General features: G+C 43.2%; 1 protein-coding gene across 22 annotated transcripts in view; it reads right to left on the reverse strand.

Moving 5' to 3' along the window:
* Positions 1–22059, reverse strand: part of limch1b (LIM and calponin homology domains 1b) — a 151308-nt gene that overhangs the window by 87623 nt on the left and 41626 nt on the right. For all 22 annotated transcript variants that reach the window (XM_090198542.1, XM_036943110.2, XM_090198548.1 and 19 more), the window contains exon 2: positions 978–1048. In XM_090198542.1, the coding sequence (XP_090054668.1) occupies positions 978–1048 (71 nt within the window). The remainder of the gene's footprint in view (positions 1–977; positions 1049–22059) is intronic.

The following is a 22059-nucleotide window of genomic DNA, read 5'->3' on the forward strand; positions in this document are numbered from 1 at the left end:
TTTAGCTAGCTAGCTACCTACCTACATGTCTTAACAAAATTATCCACTATGCAAGTAACTATTTCGAATGCGTTTGTAAATTCAGTCTGGCCATCTACTCCGATTTCAGAGCACTCTCGTCGGAGTGTACCAGATCTCAGAATAACTGATGAATTTAGGAAAGCTCAACACCCGTTGAATATGGTCGGTGTCAGTAAAAGTTGGCAAATAAATGTAATTAAATTGTTGCCAGCAGCACAGTTAACCAACACTCTGGATAACATGAAAACAGCCTAACCAGCTCTGCTAGGGTGAGCAAAATGGTCAGAGTTTGTGTGGGGGCTAAAGCTTAAGAGGGTGTGAATGATGCTGAATGGGTGTAGACAAAGAAGAGCTCTCCAGTGGGTACCAAAGCATTCAAAGGCCATTTCTCAAAAGTAAGGTTCATCAACTTTCAAAGCAGAATTACTTTCCCATTGTTCCTCAAATGCAGTATATGTTATACCATTTTGTAGCTCTGTGTCTATGATTTCATCCACTGTAAAAAAAACACAATTTCAAATGTTGCTACATAAGACCGAATCAAGGCGATCGGTCACATACCGACCGCCTGTAGTGTACTTAACTGGTGCGTCAGGCTACTTATACTGTACAATATAAACTGGGTGGTTCGAGCCCTGAATGCTGATTGGCTGGCAGACGTGGTATATAGACCGTAGACCACGGGTATGACGAAACATTTATTTTTACTGCTCTAATTACATTGGTAACCAGTTTATAGCAGCAATAAGGCACCTCTGAGGTTTTTAGTATATGGCCAAAATACCGCGGCTAAGGGCTGTATCCAGGCACTCCGCGTTGCGTCGTGTTTCAGAACAGCCATATAAATGCAACTCTTATTGTGCCGAGCAGCAAAGGAAGACAGTTGAGGGTACGTACAGCTTATGTCATGATCGTAACTTGAAGGTGGTTTTTAAAAAAAATGGTAAAACACTTACTCGCACAGCAGGATCCCATTCTCCAGGCCTCCCCTGAAGTCCTTGTCATTGAAGCATCTGCCTGTGACCGCCTGTCGATCAAAAAGGAAAACCAAAGGTGTCAGTTCCCTTGGTCCCATTCAACCTCACAGGCACTTTAGTCAGTCAGTAGTCCTGCAGTAGCTATGCCTTGTCCTCCTTCTCAGTGTACAACAGTATTTTCTAAATTCAAAGACATGAGTTATTCCTCAGTTGAAGATGAACAACTATAAAATGCTACATTATTTAACATTTAGCTACTTAAATAGCAATATGAAAAAGCACGGCTGGCCGAAGAGGATTAAAGAGAAGGTATAGTGAACTGACACTCACATGTCTACTGTGCTACTGTACATCAACTACTGTACATCAAAATCCCTCTGTGGGAAACAGGCTTCAAACACAATAGCCTTTGTTCCTGGTGCTTCAAAACCTTTCCTCTGTAAATCTCCAGAGAAAAACTCCAGAGCAAAAGAACAAGAAACTAGAAAGGCTATCCAGTCACCCTTGCTCATTGACAGGGATAACTAACAAGCTGTATGTTAACAAGCTTGACGTAAGCTGCCATCATCCCCACCAAATGGCTCCCTGGGGCCGTTCCAGGCCTGTAATTGGACGTGACACAGGGGATTTCTCTCTCGTAGTAGTCCAGTAGCGCTTGCATGACTGGGCTAAGTCTAAATGTGTCACTGTGGTCTAAGGCTCGAAATAGGACATGTGGATGCATATGCTAGACTGTTTTGTTCAAATGTACATTTGTACATCCAAAAGGTGACAATGTGTCTATACTTCAGACTAGTAGCAGGTTGAAAATCATAGAAGAGCATCTAAAAAAAGCTCCTCTCAATTTCAAGCTGAGTAACACTTGGGAGAATGAATGGACTGATGTCAGCACACAACTCACAATCGAAATCTAGGCAAGTTAGAGTACCTTGACCTGTTGACCCGGCCCCGGTTTCCCAAAAGCATCTGAAGGCTAAGTTCATTGTTAGTACCTTCGTAGGAGCATCGTTAAATCTCAGAGCGGTTTTCCAAAACCATAGTTACTATGGTTGCACTTGAAAATGCTCGTAATCTAACGCCTGCCTCAAACCACTCGTAGAACAGCTAAGTGCGTCGTGAAATTATTTTTGCCCTCCCACTTTGTGCACAGAAGATCTCCGCTAAACATGGATAAACCGAGTGATTCTATCTCTCTGTGACTGCCAATAACTTCAGAACAAAGTTGACTGCAAATACAACGTTTCCAATGTCTTAGCAATTGATACAAACAAGCGACGTATAAACATATGCTTCAAATGAAAACCCGGGATGACTGCATTCTTTCCATCCTATCAGTATCGAAACATGCTCCAACAACGCACTTAGCGACCGCTCTCTCTGCACGGTGTTTTGGGAAATGGATGTTACATCTTCGGCCATTGTAGGAAAGATACATTGTTAACACATTCATAGGCCTAAATTTCATCGCTATTGGGAAACCGAACCCTGGAATGATGTGTGTATACAAGGACATCCTCCTTACACATCCGCGCACAGATACAAATCCTGCCAAAAACATTGTTTACAACATACACACACGCGCAAACACACACAGTCCCAAACTAATTACAACCGTCTTACTTAAATATCAGCAGCAAACAACCTCCATTCAAAAATCACCTCTAATCTCCCTGTTGTAAGTGTGTAACAGTCTTGCTTCCGTCTCTCTCCTTGAAGCAACCTGGACATGAACCAGGGACCCTCTGAACACAACAACTGCCTCCCATGAAGCATCGTTACCGATCGCTCCACAAAAGCCACAGCCCTTGCAGAATCCCTACTTCTAGGTCTCAGAGAAAGTGACGTTACCGATTGAAACGCTACTAGCGCGCACCGCTAACTAGCTATCCATTTCACACAGGTTAGAAGTGCAAGACCAATTTTAATGTTTTTGTTTTGAGGCGCATAGTAAACATAGCCATTTAAAAAGCGGAGCTCTTCGGATGGTTATTTTTGGAAGCTAATAATGTACAGGATTAAATTCCCTGACTGGTACATTTATTTGCACAGCTGTGGAAAAAGTGTGGAGATACGGGATATACAACGACTGGCTGGCCGGGGTGTGCATTTCTGTCAGTTCTTTGGCTTGTTTGGACGGCGTACAAAAAGAAATGGACTGCTGTAATGACAGTGAGTAGTCCAATATGTTGATGTGTTTGGTGGAAAGGAAACAAGGCCAACTGCCTTGTGTATGTGTGCTGACATTGGGGCCTTTCACTAATACTATTCACAGCAGTGGCTAAGAATAGTGAACCAGGCATTGTCTGTCCATTGACTACACAAAACTGATGAGAGACAACATTCTATTGGGAGGTCTGTGTCAATGTGTGAGCTCCAAACATTCTAACACTAAACTGTCAAAAAGCACATAGTCCACATGAGCATTTCATTTATAATTGCTGTATAGTTTTCAGTGTTTAACAATACAGTGCAATGTAGATTTATACAGTGTGATTTTGAGAGAACCGGTTTCTTCCAGTTCAGATTCAACAGTAAAGTATCAGCTTATATTTGTTTAATACAGGAGAATATTTCACTGCAGTGAGGATGATGATTATACAGCAACGCCTGATATATTTCTTAGTTAAAATTGTTGGTATTGTCAGTGTCTGCAAGGCTTGAATAATGTCAAACTGGCTGTCCACTGATTCATCTGATGCAGTAACCTCGAACTCAAGACCTAGAGGGCATCAGCAGATAGCTGTGTTTCCTAAACTGAACAGAGACCCGGTAAGAAAGCCCAGGCCTTTGGCCGACCAACACACCCTGGCTTACCTCATCATAGGGGCTTCTGGCTGGCACAACCAGGGGGCCTGATCTCTAACAGGCCTCTCCTGGCTAATATAGCCCCTGTGGAACTTTTATCAGGAAGCCACAGCAGTAAAAGGTGAATTTGTTCCTAGCACACCAAGGGAGGGTCCATAGACTGGAGCTATACTGTACTGACAGGTTCAATCGAAATAAACACACATTTTCCTGAAAAAAATTGTCTCGGGGGTCCAGCATCCAGGAGAGTTTGACCCCAAAGTCCATTTGGCCCTTTAGTCTAGTTCAAAGACTAAAACCCTTTAGTCTCATTCGATAAATGCAGCCATTTTACAAATTTCCTCAAATTACCTCTCATTTAGATGGAAACATAGACGGAAACTAAGTAATGGGGAGTTATTCTGACCAAGGTCTCAGCCAGTGTCCATTCCCAGTGAAATTTCTGGTAACTTCTGGACCCCAGATTTCAAAACAGCGGGGTCATCTGAGGGGGCTCAATTAGACTGTGGAATGTGTTGCCTTTGTTGTCTCCGGTGGAATGCTTGTTGTCCAAAATGCTTGGCCGCATTGTTCCACAAACAATAATTGTTTTTCTTACTTCCCATCCCCATGGACCCCTTTAATGACCAAACAGAAGCGATTCTCATGGTTTCGTATCCAAGTGTATCAGTTCCAGTACTTTCTCATGCTCGATGGGAGGAAGGCTCCATTGGAGAAAAACAGCATAGACATACTTTTAAAGGAAGCAACAGAAAAGCTTTGCTCTTTATCCCGAGCCAGGAAAACCAAGGACTCTGAAGAGTAAATCGACAAAGGCCTTGTTCTACTTTGATGACTTCAAGTGTCCTAGATCTGAGGAGCCTGGGAAATGTGTTCCCCCAAAGGAGAAGCAGTTTGTGACTATTTGTTGCTTCTGAAGAACTGTCTGGTCTGGTTGTTCAAGCCAAGCACAGGGAATGAGCAATGAAACATGAGGTATTGCTTGCTTTCCATCCTGGCTAATCCAATCTACAATATTATTAGTCATACAATGTCAAAAGAAAATCCATTAGAAACAAAATTGCATGACAAAATAGACTCTGAGGCCTCTATCAAACTAGACAAGGTATACTATTCTGCCTGCAAGTTCAAATTCAGATCCAGTGCTCAAGTCATCCGAACGTCTCTAGACAAAATCCTCAGTGACATGAGACCATCGGAGGGCCAACTTTGTCCTGAACAGATGTCTATCTTTGTGGAAATAGTCTTAACTGGACCACCTAGGGCCCAGCTATTGAAAACAGATCCATTGCATCCCAACATTAATCTCTGGAGCATTTCCCTGGAAGGCTACCTGTCGCAAATTAATAACCGGTAACGCCAGGTTTTTTTGACTGCAGGACTGCAAAACCATTTTTACCACGAGCCCGAGGCAAAGCATGTTCCACCTGTTCCAGAGTTGACAGCTGTTCACTCCATTGCTAATAAAAATAAACAGAGACGTGCGCTCCTCGAAACGGCATGTCGTGGTCTGTTTTGTCAAATGTGATCTGCCAGTCGGGTTTTTTGTATGTGCCCATTGCATAATCCTGACTACCTTACACCACGACTTCAACTGTACACGTACGTACAGATGTGGGATCTTAATTTGATCACTTTTTTGTTGCTGATAATTGTCCTGCGCCTCAGAAAATGCGGATGATCTTTGTGATTTACTTAAATTAACTTAAAACCCGCACTAAAACAGTTATATTAACAGTACTCAATTTTTCCATTGAGCATACTTTTGTCCAGCTAGTAGCCTAACCACAGATCAAGCAACATTATGGACTAAACATTCAAATCCTGTTGCTGCAGGATTATTTTGCTACGACAATACTAGTCAAAATAAGATCCTATACATGTACATTCTGGCCACCGACCAATAATCGTTGTAATTTGAAAATCAAAACAAAATGTTGCACATCTATGGAAACATTGTGACTACCAAGTTTGACCAATATATACAGTGCCTTGCGAAAGTATTCGGCCCCCTTGAACTTTGCGACCTTTTGCCACATTTCAGGCTTCAAACATAAAGATATAAAACTGTATTTTTTTGTGAAGAATCAACAACAAGTGGGACACAATCATGAAGTGGAACGTCATTTATTGGATATTTCAAACTTTAACAAATCAAAAACTGAAAAATTGGCCGTGCAAAATTATTCAGCCCCCTTAAGTTAATACTTTGTAGCGCCACCTTTTGCTGCGATTACAGCTGTAAGTCGCTTGGGGTATGTCTCTATCAGTTTTGCACATCGAGAGACTGAATTTTTTTCCCATTCCTCCTTGCAAAACAGCTCAAGCTCAGTGAGGTTGGATGCGATTACAGCTGTAAGTCGCTTGGGGTATGTCTCTATCAGTTTTGCACATCGAGAGACTGAATTTTTTTCCCATTCCTCCTTGCAAAACAGCTCGAGCTCAGTGAGGTTGGATGGAGAGCATTTGTGAACAGCAGTTTTCAGTTCTTTCCACAGATTCTCGATTGGATTCAGGTCTGGACTTTGACTTGGCCATTCTAACACCTGGATATGTTTATTATTGAACCATTCCATTGTAGATTTTGCTTTATTTTTTGGATCATTGTCTTGTTGGAAGACAAATCTCCGTCCCAGTCTCAGGTCTTTTGCAGACTCCATCAGGTTTTCTTCCAGAATGGTCCTGTATTTGGCTCCATCCATCTTCCCATCAATTTTAACCATCTTCCCTGTCCCTGCTGAAGAAAAGCAGGCCCAAACCATGATGCTGCCACCACCATGTTTGACAGTGGGGATGGTGTGTTCAGGGTGATGAGCTGTGTTGCTTTTACGCCAAACATAACATTTTGCATTGTTGCCAAAAAGTTCAATTTTGGTTGCATCTGACGAGAGCACCTTCTTCCACATGTTTGGTGTGTCTCCCAGGTGGCTTGTGGCAAACTTTAAACAACACTTTTTATGGATATCTTTAATAAATGGCTTTATTCTTGCCACTCTTCCATAAAGGCCAGATTTGTGCAATATACGACTGATTGTTGTCCTATGGACAGAGTCTCCCACCTCAGCTGTAGATCTCTGCAGTTCATCCAGAGTGATCATGGGCCTCTTGGCTGCATCTCTAATCAGTCTTCTCCTTGTATGAGCTGAAAGTTTAGAGGGACGGCCAGGTCTTGGTAGATTTGCAGTGGTCTGATACTCCTTCCAATTCAATATTATCGCTTGCACAGTGCTCCTTGGGATGTTTAAAGCTTGGGAAATATTTTTGTATCCAAATCCGGCTTTAAACTTCTTCACAACAGTATCTCGGACCTGCCTGGTGTGTTCCTTGTTCTTCATGATGCTCTCTGCGCTTTTGACGGACCTCTGAGACTATCACAGTGCAGGTGCATTTATACGGAGACTTGATTACACACAGGTGGATTGTATTTATCATCATTAGTCATTTAGGCCAACATTGGATCATTCAGAGATCCTCACTGAACTTCTGGAGAGAGTTTGCTGCACTGAAAGTAAAGGGGCTGAATAATTTTGCACGCCCAATTTTTCAGTTTTTGATTTGTTAAAAAAGTTTGAAATATCCAATAAATGTCGTTCCACTTCATGATTGTGTCCCACTTGTTGATTCTTCACAAAAAAAATACAGTTTTATATATTTATGTTTGAAGCATGAAATGTGGCAAAAGGTCGCAAAGTTCAAGGGGGCCGAATACTTTCGCAAGGCACTGTAGCTACAATAAAAATCTCTGGACCACTCTCAAACCATCCCTGCCCTCCCCCGTCCCTTGGCCTAGAGACAAATGTACAACATGTCTACACTGTCAGAACCTAAAAGGGCACTTCGGTTGTCCCCATAGGAGAACCCTTTGAAGAACACGTTTTAGTTCCAGGTAGAACCCTTTTTAGGTTCCATGTAGAAGCCTTTCCACAGAGGGTTGATCCTAGACAAATCTCTCTCTTGGCCTTTGGCTGAACTGTTGAAGCCCCAAATACCTGGAACCAAAAAGGGTACTCCTATGTGGACAGCTGCAGAACCCCTTTGGAACCCTTTTTTCCAAAAGAGTGTACAGTACAATAAAACGCATCCAAGGACACCAACATCATTGTATTGTGGATCATCAGTTTCTAGGAATTCCATGCGTGGGGGGCCTCTCTTTAGGGTTTGTCAAACCATTTGGGGCTTCAACAGTTCAGCCAAAGGCCAAGAGAGGGATTTGTCTAGGATCCATCATCCAAAACTTTCCACACGCTGCCACTCTCAAAGGAAACCAACTGTCTTTGGATGTCTAGCAGCTCCCTCTATTGTGACTATGGGCTGGATGCCCTGGGGCTTGACACATATTATACACTGGGGTGGGAGGGAATTAGGGGTTCAATGTCACAGTTGGTGGCTGTGCTTGCTGCCACTACTGTGGTAACTCAGGGGGCAGCTGTTAACTTTAAGGAGACTTCGCAGCACTACAGTGGGTGAGAATAGACGACACATCTCCACCACAGCTGCCCTCCTCTACGGTCCCAAAGGCTGCTGGGAAAGCAGTTGGCGGCTGGAGGATTCTGGCCTACTTTCTGCTTTTAGCACTAGCCCAGTGGTGCTATTCTATTATATTAAGGAGTGGGAGAAAGAGGGGGATGAGGAGGGAGAGGTGGAGAAGAGCTAGCCTCGTTTGGTAGTATAAATGCATAACCCCTTGGCAAGAATTGGTTAACATTTCCAACAGTTCCCCATCTCTATTTTTTGAATTTGAAAAAAGTAATGAACATACATTTTAACCCAGATTTGAACCACTAGGGTCACAGGTTCACAAATCAACAAAAGGGTTGTTGCCCTACTGATGGACTAATTGACAGCTGGGAGACACAACTGAATTGCTAAATTATTATTTGGAAAGAGAGCAGCAAAACCTCCATACTTTTTCAACCAGAACACTATCCAAATGCCTGTGGTCTCATTTTTCAGTGAAAGGTCAACGCAGTTTCATTCTTTCCCTCCGAGCCCTCGGAAACTATTGGCCAGGCCTCCCGTCAAGGAGTGAATTTCCATAAAACTGAAAAATGAGACGCTTTTTCCCCACAGCTTTATGATATTTCCCCTGTTCTGCTGCCCCTCCCTCCTGTTCAAACAAAACGCAATAGAAGGAAGATGCAAGGCTAGCGACTTAGCTTTAGCGTGTGGTGAACAGGGATGAGCTACAATATACTGTCATCACATTCGCGCCTATGGCGCAGGAAGAGGAGAGAGGCTAGACTATCTGGAGAGAACGTGTAGGCCTGTTAAACTTCTATCTTCTTTGTCTACAATGGGTTCATTGATGTGGTCTTGGCAGAGACTGTATCAGATTTGGAGACTGGTCCTTAGGCTTGCTGCAGGTCTATATAGTAAATCACCCAAGTGGAGGTCAAAAGTATTTAGAGGCTGACATCCAATAGATACAAGCTAATACAGTGAGCGCACATTTAAAAGTTCGGCCAGGAATACTTGCTAAGCTAGGTAACATTGCCTCACAGCCCTGAACTGTGCATTTTTTCTTTTGAAATACCATAAACCTCACAATGCTCTGCAATATATTTATGTCTTAACTGTTCTTTTTACGATGTCCTTGAGAAGGCAGCGACACACAGTCTACAGCCTACCTCTATGTCAGCCTCAACATTTACAGTACATACACGCATCTAGATTTTTATGCGGGACTTGAGCAGGAGTCAGCTCTGAGGAAACGCCAGAGGTTTAAATCAACTAAACCACAACACAGGCGTGCCAAAAGGATCATTGCAGGTAATGAAGCACCCTTACTCTGGTATTACGCAGTTGAAATCAGAATGAGACCACAGCAAAGTCAAAACCCAGTCTGTAAATCCCTCACTAAAGACACACCAACAGAAGGCTCGTCATAAAAAAACAAACACAGCTACTGATTGAGAAATTAGGATATGGTTTATTTGATTGTGGGCAATTTATCTAAGCCTTGAGGTCAGATTTAATACTGTATACAGTGCAACTGTTTGTAAATGTCATAAAAGGATGCTGTGCCTTCAAAAACCACATACACAATGAAACAAACTTTTTCACTATGAAGTATTCGTAAGGGGTAGAAGCATGCAAGGGAAAGAATGTTGCACAATAGACTAGAGTTGAATGGCACCAGCCTGCTTCTCTTGTTACACCCTAACCCACAAGAGCTATATTGGGTGACAACACTCCATTACCTTGATTTATATCATGATTTATGTGGAACACAACAGTAGAGAGAGACAAACACACCAACAAGGTAGAGCCTGCTATAATCTTAGTCATTTATTTTGTAACTTTTTTATTGAACCTTAATTTGAACAGGGACTCAGTGTTGAGTCCAATGGTCTCATTTCCAGGTGAGCCCTGTGTACACAATACACATCGAGATACAATATACACATTAAAACTACACATGCATAAATACATAAAAATACACAAAAACACAATCATTTACTGTTGATTACTTCGGGGAAAATACAATTTATTATTATTTATGGTACTATACTAAATGTAAGTACAGTGTGTATGAACATGCCACATTTTCATCTATCCTGAGACAGTAGGTTTAGATTATTTTCCCAATTTGTCTGGATAAATACAGCCACAAATATAAATGGTAGCAATGTGAGAAAACCGTCTAGTTATTACAATTGAGGCATCAGAGTTCGTATCCTTCCTAGATTCTCATTTTATCTCCTCAGGTCCTGGTCCCTCAGAAATTTGCCCAATGGTAAATTCTACCAAGTAGAATTAGTAGTACCAGTTTGTTTTTTAATCTCCCAGCATAGTTCATATGGTTTATGTGAACAGCTGAATTATACATGTATTCTATATTCTACAGTCATATTGTGGGAAAGCAGGCAGAAAACAGTATTGTGTTTCTTTGCTGATATAGTCTGGTGCAAATTTACTCTGCTACTCCCAAGTTTACAACCATCACTGTAAATCTAGAAGATGGCTGTTGAGGAACACAGACACACACACCTATAAATAAATTAACCACAGCACAGAGGTTTGAGAACGCAAAAACAGATTGAGCTCACCATACAACCCAGACGATTTATAGACTCCTTCAACTTAATTCATCAACAAAATGGCTATAAAACATATTTGTAAATATATGAATGCCTTCAATGTAGTGAGGGTTGGTGGCTGCCTGTTGACTTGAAGCTGATTTTGATGTCAGTTCTTGCTGGCTATGCTAAATTGTCACCGTATACACACATGGTTGACAAATGGGTGGTTTGTTTGGCTGTGTGTGTGTGTGTGTGTGTGTGTGTGTGTGTGGCCAAAATTTGACCGGCATAACTTTTATTTACCTCACATTGAAATATGCACTATGCAGAAATCGCTCTGCCATTTCCTGGTTGTTAAATTCTAATAGTTTGCCTAATTTCAGTTTGTGAGACAAAACAAGCAAGTATCTTAAAACGCTGTGAAATATATTTTTCATAACCAAACATGTTGTATTTTCAGCTGTCTGAAGCTGGTGTACAAAACCCAAAGTAAAACGCAAAAACAAAACTTGAGAACGGGAAGCATAGAAATAGTGCACATAGAACATATCTACCACATCTTAGACTTGCTTTAAATGAGAATGACAGATCTATGACACACATTTCTATGCGAATTTGGTCGGGTCCCCCAAAAATTGACATATTACAGCTTTAATAAAATGTACCGGACCCATATGCATTGGTTGTGTAACCTGATTAGGGCATCCACCCAGAGTTCTCAGAATGACAGAACTCACATTTAGTTTATGGTAATTCATTGTATCTCGGATGCAACGGTGTGAGTCAGACATTCTTACTGAATTCCAATAAGCAACTTGAAGATGTTAAAATACATAGGCGGCGCGCCCATGAGGCTAGAGGAAGCTAAGCTTTCCCTAAAATAAATTCAAATCAATTGCCAAAATTATATAGCCTAAATAGCTTACTCCTGTCTACAGACAGAAAATCTTTCAAAATAGTCTGCCACACTAGTAAGCAGAATTTGGCTACAGAGGATCATTAGCTTCTTTTAAAAAAACAATATAGTCAGAAGGGCCCGCAATTTGGGCAGAGCACGTGGCAAATACCAAATAGATGATTGTTGAGATGTGATTGCTCTTTACTGACAGACAGACCCTGCAAGGTATATCGCTATATGTAAAAATACAAATCAAAAAGTAGTCTTTTATTGGCACCAGCGGAGAATATCGGCCATATCCCCGGTGAGTGTGGTGAGTGTGCATATTCACTGTCTTTATCAAATGGGTCAGTGCCACTTTTGTTATTGGACAATCATTTCCTCCTCCAGGTTAGATGGATATCCTATCATATTTGTGTCTCCCCTTTTCGTAGGCCGAATATATGGATCAGACAGCATCGTTTCTATTCATCTGTTTGTCAGTGACAGCAGAGTACACTACCGTGTAATTTTTGTCGTATTAAAAAAGATTCTGCTAATGTCTCTGGTCATATAAAGTGTAGTACAATTGCATCAAATGTGTTCATAAAAAGGCCAACATTTTCCTGTGCAAAGAAAGGTGAAGAAATGTAGACATCTGATATATCCTATAGCCTAGGCCTACTCTAAGCCACTAGTGCTGCAGTCTGTTGTGAATATTTATTGTATTATATATTATTACTATATTATCCACTGGTATTTACATATATGAATAGGCTAAAATGCATCATTTCGGAATGTTTTTTTTCTTTTCTCCCACACAATTGGGAGGATTGTGTCAATTTTATCTATCTGCTCCTCTTTCTTTTTTTATTGGCCAAATGCCAGCTATTACCGGCTAAAGGAAACCCTGGTGCATGTGTGCTGTCAGGTCTAGTTGCTAAATGTCTGACTTCTGTGAGATAGCAAGGATCAACATGCTCTTGGAGCACAGAATCTCCCCTTAAACTTTTTCATGCCTGTCATTCAGCATAGGACATCCGGAAAGTATACAAACACCTTGATTTTTTTCCACATTTTGTTACGTTACATCCTTATTCTAAAATGTGTTAATCCCTCATCAACCTACACACAATACCCCATAATGACGAAGCAAAAACAGTAGAATTGGTTATTTTTGCAAATGTATGTAAAAAATAAACTGAAATATCACATTTACATAACTATTCAGACACTTTACCCAGTACTTTGTTGAAGCACCATGGGCAATGATTGCAGCCTCGAGTCTTCTTGGTGTGATGCTACAAGCTTGGCACACCTGTATTTGGGGAGTTTCTCCCATTCTTCTCTGCAGATCCTCTCAAATTCTGTCAGGTTGGATGGGGAGCGTCACTGCACAGCTATTTTCAGGTCTCTCCAGAGATGTTTGATCGGGTTCAAGTCCGGGCTCTGGCTTGGCCCTCAAGGACATTGAGAGACTTGACCCGAAGCTGCTCCTGCGTTGTCTTGGCTGTGTGCTTAGGGTGGTTGTCCTGTTGGAAGGTGAACCTTGGCCCCAGTCTGAGGTCCTGAGCAGGTTTTCATCAATGATCTCGCTGCACTTTGCTCCGTTCATTAGTCTCTCGATCCTGACTAGTCTCCCAGTCCCTGCCGCTGAAAAACATCCCCACAGCATGATGCTGCCACCACCATGCTTCACCGGAGGGATGGTGGCAGGTTTCCTCCAGAAGTGACACTTGGCATTCAGGCCAAATAGTTCAATTTTGGCTTCATCAGACCAGAGAATCTTGTTTTTAGGTGCCTTTTGGAAAACTCCAAGTGGGCTGTCATGTGCCTTTTACTGAGGAGTGGCTTTCGTCTGGCCAGTCAACCATGAAGGCCTGATTGGTGGAGTGCTGCAGAAATGGTTGTCCTTCTGGAAGGTTATCCCATCTCTACAGAGGAACTCTAGAGCTCTGTCAGAGTGACCATCGGGTTCTTGGTCACCTTCCTAACCAAGGTCCTTCTCCCCCAACTGCTCAGTTTGACTGGCGGCCAGCTCCAGGAAGAGTCTTGGTGGTTCCAAACTTCTTCCATTTAAGAATGTTGGAGGCCAATGTGTTCTTGGGGATATTCAATGCTGCAGAAATGTTTTAGTGACCTTTCCCAGAATCTGTGCCTCAATACAATCCTGTCTCTGAGTTCTACGGACAATTACTTCGACCTCATGGCTTGGTTTTTGCTCTGACATGCACTGTCAACTGTGGGGCCATATATAGACAGGTGTGTGCCTTTCCAAATTATGTCCAATCAATTTAAATGTACCACTGGTGGACTCCAATCAAGCTGTAGAAACATCTCAAAGATGATCAATGGAAATAGGATGCACCTGAGCTTAATCTGGAGTTTCACAGCAAAGGGTCTGAATACTTATGTAACTAAGGAATTTGTTTTTTATTTTTAATAAATTTGCAAAACTTTTGAAAAACCTGGTTTCGCTTTGTCATTATGGGGTTCCTTTATTTTTATTTAATCCATTTTAGGATAAGGCTGTAATGTAACAAAATGTGGAAAAAGGGACGGGGTCTGAATACTTTCCAAATGCACTGTAGCTCTCCTTCCTCATCTAAGTGCCACACCCTGATCTGTTTCACCTGTCTTGTACATGTCTCCACCCCCCTCCAGGTGTCGCCCATCTTTCATAGTTTCCCTGGTTCCGACCATTCTGCCTGCACGGACCCCGAGCCTGCCTGCCGTTCTGTACCTGCCTGACTCTGACCCGTTTACGAACCTCTACATGTCCTGACCCCAAGCCTACCTGCTGTTCAGTACCTTATCACCTCTGCCCTGGATTACGGATCTCTGCCTGCCTTTGACCAGTCTTTTGCCTGCCCCCTGTCTGGGTCAATAAACATCTGTGACTCTAGCTGTCTGCATCTGGGTCTTATCCCGAGTTCTGATAGTACGAACTGGCCATGACCGACCCAGCAGTCAGCTCTCCCTGCAAGGAGCCAAGAGGAGTTACTGCAATGTCTTATGGAGGGACTCCATACCCTGGCAGAGAGATCCCTGGAGATCCCGGAGCCAGGCTTTTCTCTCCCAGTGCTCCCTCATTTTCGAGCTGCAGCCTTCTTCGTTCCCCTCGGACCGCTCGAGGATAGCGTACATCATACCGCTGATGTATGGGAGGGCACTCGCCTGGGCCACGTCGATGTGGGAGCAACAGTCCGTCGTCAGCCTCAGTCTGAAGGAGTTCATGGAGGAAGTTCGGAAAGTGTTTGATTCTCCGTTGTCCGGGAGAGAGGCTGCTCGTAAGCTGCTCCAACTACGTCAAGACTCCCGTAGTGTGGCAGACTACGCAGTGGATTTTCGCATGCTGGCGGATGAGAGTGCCTGTAACCTTGAAGTATTGTTCGACATGTTCCTTCACGGATTATCGGAGGTGATCAAAGACGAGCTCGCAGCCTGGGAGCTCCCCATGGACCTTGACTCGCTCATAGCCATCCGGACCATCCGGATCGATGGGCGGCTTCGAGAACGTAGGAAGGAGAGGGAATCTGTGCCCTTTCGCCCTTGCTTGACCTCGATTCCCACCTCGCCTCCAAAGAAGACTCCCGAAGTCTACATGTCCGAGTGAACTCGACTTCACCCAAGTTCTCTCGGGATTCACAGAGGGATGTCAACTCGCCTCCTTCAGAGTCCTTGCATCTGGGCAAGGCTAGATTGAATCCGGTTGAGCGTTTACACCAACTCCACACCTAGAGCTGTCTATATTGTGGAGCTACGGGACATTTCATAGCTACCTGCCCATTAAAAGGGGTGTTGGAGGTCCACTCTTTCCTCTGGTCTAAAAAATATCCCAATGCCCCAGGGCTGTGATTGGGGACACTGCCCTGTGTAGGGTGCAGTCTTTCGGATGGTACGTTAAACGGGTGTCCTGACTCTCTGAGGTCATTCAAGATCCCATGGCACTTATCGTAAGAGTAGGGGTGTTAACCCCTGTGTCCTGGCTAAATTCCCAATCTGGCCCTCAAACCATCAAGGTCACCTAATAATCCCCAGTTTACAATTGGCTCATTCACCCCCCTCCTCTCCCCTGTAACTATTCCCCAAATTGTTGCTGTAAATGAGAATGCGTTCTCAGCCTACTTACCTGGTAAAATAACGGATAAATAAAATAAAATACATTTAAAAAAAACTCATACTCTGGTGGGCCATACGGAGAACTTTTCCTTTCCCCTTACTCGCACCCGTTTCCATGCCATTCTGCTGTGAGGGAACAAGTCGAAATCTCTCTGGGTACTCATCGACTGAGGCCAATGAGTTTTTTGGAAGCTACCCTGGCGTCCGAGCTAGGCAGCCCCACTCAGCCCCTCTCCATTCCCATGGACGTTAGAGCGCTGGACGGGCGTTCTATAGGCTGGGTCACCCACAATACCACCCCCATCAACCTACGTGTGTCAGGGAACCACAGAGAGACGATCCAATTCCTGCTTATTAAGTCTCCTCAAGTTCACAATGTATTGGGATACTCTTGGCTCCAGCGACACAATCCCCTTATTGACTGGTCTGCTGGTGCCATCAACAGAGAATCAAACACCTTCCAAACTTCCTCCACAAACTCCTCCAGACTGAGGCAGATGGTGGACTGTTGCTCTCACACCGCCATCATTCCACATTCCCAGGGTTCTCATTACAGTTGTTTTGACGGCAGCTTAGCGTTCAGGCCAGAAGGGTGGTGTGTTAGGGATACTAATACATGAGTTCCAACAGCCATGGGGTGTAGCCACCACTTCGGAGACCAAGGAATAGACAGATATAATGAATGAGTAGAAAAGGGATTTTAATCTTTGAACGAAGGAATGGAAAGAATGCATATCACTTTAACACTTGACAGAAGGAAGTGGTTAGTTTCCAAAGCATTGTGAATGCTGACAAATACAGACGCACACACACAGAGAGACGCATTTAATAAGGCCAACAGTGTACCTATGATGAAAATTACAGGCCTCTCATCTTTTTAAGTGGGAGAACTTGTACAATTGGTGGCTGACTAAATACTTTTTTGCCCCACTGTACATGTAGGTATTGTGTGGGAAGAGTGAGAACAAACTGCTGTCAAAACCAGAGCACAAGTAATGTTCAACACCTCTTCACTGCTGCAGTCTCATTCACACACACACACACACACACCTTCTCTTTCATCATTTAACACTAACACACACATCCATACTGCGCTCTCTACATGCTCACAGTACCACCAACATTCCCAGGCCCATTCCCTGGGAGACTCAACTGCGTAGGAAACCTTACATAACCTCTGATTGGTCATCCATTACTCCCCCTCATCAAGAAAGACGTACTGCTTTTCCTGGAAAAAGACAGACCCATAGAGAACCATATCATAGAGTATCTTCAACCAGGTATTACTAAGCACACACACACACACACACACACCTTTCTGTCTGGGATTAGGGAGGATGGTACAGGTGTTATTTATCTCCATCTACTTAGCTTTCTCCTCCAGCACTCCACATAAACGTGTGTTAAATCTTATACCTTGATCTCCCTGGTTTTGACAAGCAGCGGTGAAAGACCACCTGACCTCTTGGTCACCCGTCAAATCTGTGTTTGCCGTTTCAGGCTTGATTGAAGGTCGAGGTGGTTAAGAATTCATCTCAGGGTCTCACTACCAGAGACATGACTAACACTAAAGATACTGTGTGATCCATCCTCAGGGAGGTGGCCTACAGTTTACTGTGGATCCATCCTCAGGGAGGTGGCCTACAGTATACTGTGGATCCATCCTCAAGGAGGTGGCCTACAGTATACTGTGGATCCATCCTCAGGGAAGTGGCCTACAGTATACTGTGGATCCATCCTCAGGGAGGTGGCCTACAGTATACTGTGGATCCATCCTCAGGGAGGTGGTCTACAGTATACTGTGGATCCATCCTCAGGGAGGTGGTCTACAGTATACTGTGGATCCATCCTCAGGGAGGTGGTCTACAGTATACTGTGGATCCATCCTCAGGGAGGTGGTCTACAGTATACTGTGGATCCATCCTCAGGGAGGTGGTCTACAGTATACTGTGGATCCATCCTCAGGGAGGTGGTCTACAGTATACTGTGGATCCATCCTCAGGGAGGTGGTCTACAGTATACTGTTGATCCATCCTCATGGAGGTGGCCTACAGTATACTGTTGATCCATCCTTAGGGACGTGCTACATGTGGCCTGATGTTGGACTACCTTTTCTGATGTGTTGTGTTTGGCTAGCAAGGAAGGAAGGAAGGAAGGAAGGAAGGAGCCCTAATGTCCACATCTGTTTCTAACACACCCGATCTTGCCAATCAACCAATCAGACCTTGATTGAAGCTGGGATGGAACAAAAGCATTTGTACACCCTTTAGAGGTGGAGTTACACTGATAGTGACAGTGGTGTAGTGTCACAGTAGGGTTACCGGTCACTCATACATATTTAACCGACTCAGGGACATTAGCATACAACTCTGGCCTACATCGCAAGGTCTCTCTCTCTCCCTCTTCTCTACAGGTTGTGTGAGAAAGCAGGGCCTTGCCTTTGAGACATAGGGTGATTAAGTTCATAGAAAATTCTCCTGTATAGCATCCTGAATGAACGAGCTGGAAAAGTCCTTGACTTGATTTAATTTGAGGCAATTTTCTTCATGGCCACACTTACATGTCATACACAGTAACACAACTTAAACATAATTATGTATTGGCAATAATTTGTACAGGCCTCAGTGTAACGCTCATTCCTTCGACGATAAAAGCGAATCCGACCATCACCCCTGGTGAGACAAAACCGCGACTTGTCAGTGAAGAGCACTTTTTGCCAGTCCTGCCCATAAGCGACGTTGTTGCCAGTGATGTCTGGTGAGGACCTGCCTTATAACAGGCCTACAAGCCCTCAGTCCAGCCTCTCTCAGCATATTGCAGACAGTCTGAGCACTGATGGAGGGATGTGCGTTCGTGATGTAACTCGGGCAGATGTTGTTGCCATTCTGTACCTGTCCAGCAGGCGTGATGTTCGGATGTACCGATCCTGTGCAGGTGTTGTTACAAGTGGTCTGCCACTGCGAGGACGATCAGCTGTCCGTCCTGTCTCCCTGTAGTGCTGTCTTAGGCGTCTCACAGTAGGGACATGGCAATTTATTGCCCTGGCCACATCTGCAATCCTCATGCCTCCTTGCAGCATGCCTAAGGCACGTTCACGCAGATGAGCAGGGACCCTGGGCATCTTTCTTTTTGATGTTTTTCCCAGAGTCAGTTGAAAGGCCTCTTTAGTTTCCTAAGTTTCATAACTGTGACCTTAATTGCCTACCGTCTGTAAGCTGTTAGTGTCTTAACTACCATTCCATAGGTGCATGTTCATTAATTGTTTATGGTTCATTGAACAAGCATGGGAAACCATGTTTAAACCCTTTACAATGAAGATCTGTGAAGTTATTTGGATTTTTACGAATTATCTTTGAAAGACAGGGTCCTGAAAAGGGATTTATTTTTTGCTGAGTTTAGCTCGATATCAATGGTTGCCAAGTGTTTGACATGGTTCAAGAACAGTATTCCAATGTTGAATTGCAACATAACAATCTAGTGTGTTAGTGGCACTTGACAAAGGAAATCATTCTACACAGGTAGAATTCACAGATTCCATGAAGCTAAAACACTACAGTAACACTACAGCTTGAAATGAATTGGCATGTGCTTTCCAAAACCAGAATAAGCATTTTCACAGACAAACTGCGGCTGGTGGGTTCAGTACATTCACGTAGAATGTACTTCTCCCCAGGAAGTAAGGTGTAACATCTAAAACAGCTATGTAGCATGACACAACAAAACACTAACAATGTAGAGCATTGTCAAATGAGGAACAGAAAAACACATTACTGCTTAATACCCCAAGCCCCCCCACTCCCGCAAGGAGGGCCTCAACATGAAAGTCACACATACGCCAAAGTTGTGAGCAACCAAACAGACCCAACCCCCCACTCTTACACTAGCCCAAGCCAATAGCATGTTCCAGATGCTCCGCAGGCTATTTTCATACTTACTGGTCTGAGGCCAAACCACACAACTAACAACATTAGTGAATCCTTTGTGTTCAATAAAGTGTCTATCTCATCCTGGAATATCCAAGGCCTGAGGTCATCTGCATTTGGCCTAAAGAACAGGACAGATACAGACATTGTCATCCTATAAGTAACATGGTATAGAGGAGATGGACCCACTGGTTGCCCTCTAGGTTAGAGAGCTGGTAGTCCCATCCACCAAACTACCAGGTGTGAAACAAGGAAGGGACTGAGGTGGTACGCTAATTTGGTATAGAGCCGACCTAACTCACTCTATTAAATAAATCAAAACAAGAACATTTTACATTTGGCTAGAAATTCAAAAGGAAATTCTCTCAACAGAGAAAAATGTCCTCCTGTGTGCTACCTATATCCCCCCACTTGAATCACCATACTTTAATGAAGACAGCTTCTCCATCCTAGAGGGAAAAATCAATCATTTCTTGGCCCAGGGACATGTATTAGTCTGTGGCGATTTAAAATGCCAGAACTGGACAATAATCTGACAGCCTCAGCACACAGGGGGACAAACACCTACCTGGAGATGACAGCATTCCCTCCCCCATATGCCCCCCCGAGGCACAACTATTACAACATAACCAACCAAATCGATCCACAACTCCTGCAGCTCTGTCGCACGCTGGGTGACATAGTCAACGGTAGGCTTCTAGGGGACTCCTACGGTAGGAACATCTACTGCTCATCTCTTGGCAGTAATACTGTAGATTACTTTATCACTGACCACAGTCTCTCAGAGCATTCAGTCAGCCCACTGACACCTCTATAAGGTCACAGCAAAATCACAGTCTACTTGAACAGAGCAATACTCAATCGTGATGCATCAAAGCCAAAGGAACTGAATAATATTAAGAAATTCATTTTAGACAACTTTCTGGACAAAAACGTTTCACTATAATAGTGAAGGTGTAAACGTGGCAATAGAAAACCTAGACAGTATATTTGACCTTTCAGCTTCCCTATCAAATCTAAAAATGTCAAACAGAAAACCGAAGAAAATGAACAACATTGACAAATGGTTTGATGAAGAATGCCAAAATCTAAGAAAGAAATGAAGAAACCTATCCACCCTAAAACATAGAGACCCAGAAAACCGTAGCCTACACCTACACTATGGTGAATCATTAAAACAATACAGAAATACACTACGGAAAAAGAAGGAACAGCTCATCAGAAATCAGCTCAATGTAAATGAGGAATCCATAGACTCTAACCACTTCTGTGAACATTGGAAAACACACAGAGTTATCTATCCAAAACAGAGATGTATGGATAAACCACTCTCCAACCTTTTTGGCCCTATAACAAAGTAAACAGCAAAAACATATATAGTAGCAGTCAAAAGTTTGGATACACCTACAAATTCAAGGGTTTTTATTTATTTGTACAATGTTCTACATTGCAGAATAATAGTGAAGACATCACAACTATGAAATAATATATATGGTATCCTGCAGTAAGCATTAAAGTATTCCAAAAAATCTAAATACAGTATATTTTATATTTGAGATTCTTCAAAGTAGCCATCCTTTGCCTTGATGACACTCTAGGCATTCTCTCAACCGGCTTTCAAGAGGTAGTCTGGAATGCATTTCAATTAGCAGGTGTGCCTTGTTAAAAGTAAATTTGTGGAATTTCTTTCCATGTTAATGCGTTTGAGCCAATCAGTTGTGTTGTGACAAGGTAGGGTTGGTATATAAAAGATAGCCCTATTTGGTGAAAGACAAATTCCATATTATGGAAGGTCCGTCAACATGGAAAATGTCAAGAACTTTGTGTAGTCGCAAAAACCATCAAGCGCTATGATGAAACTGGCTCTCCTGAGGACCGCCACAAGAAAGGAAGACCCAGAGTTACCTCTACTGCAGAGGAAAAGTTCATTAGAGTTACCAGCCTAAGATTGCAGCCCAAATAAATGCTTCAGAGTTCAAGTAACAGACACATCTCAAAATCGACTGTTCAAAGGAGACTGCGTGAATCAAGCCTTCATGGTCGAATTGCTGCAAAGAAACCACTACTAAAAGGACACAAATAAGAAGAGACTTGCTTGGGCCAAGAAACACAAGCAATATACATTAGACCAATGGAAATCAGGCCTTTGGTCTGATGAGTCTAAATTTGAGATTTTTGGTTCCAATCACTGTGTCTTTGTGAGATGCAGAGTAGATGAACAGATGATCTCTGCATGTGTGGTTCCCACCGTGAAGCATGGAGGAGGAGGTGTGATGGTGTTATCGTGCTTTTCTGGTGACACGGTAGGAGAT

The sequence above is a fragment of the Oncorhynchus mykiss genome, chromosome 14, assembly GCF_057628025.1.
Source record: "Oncorhynchus mykiss isolate SJ-2025 chromosome 14, ASM5762802v1, whole genome shotgun sequence".
Lineage (NCBI taxonomy): Eukaryota > Metazoa > Chordata > Actinopteri > Salmoniformes > Salmonidae > Oncorhynchus > Oncorhynchus mykiss.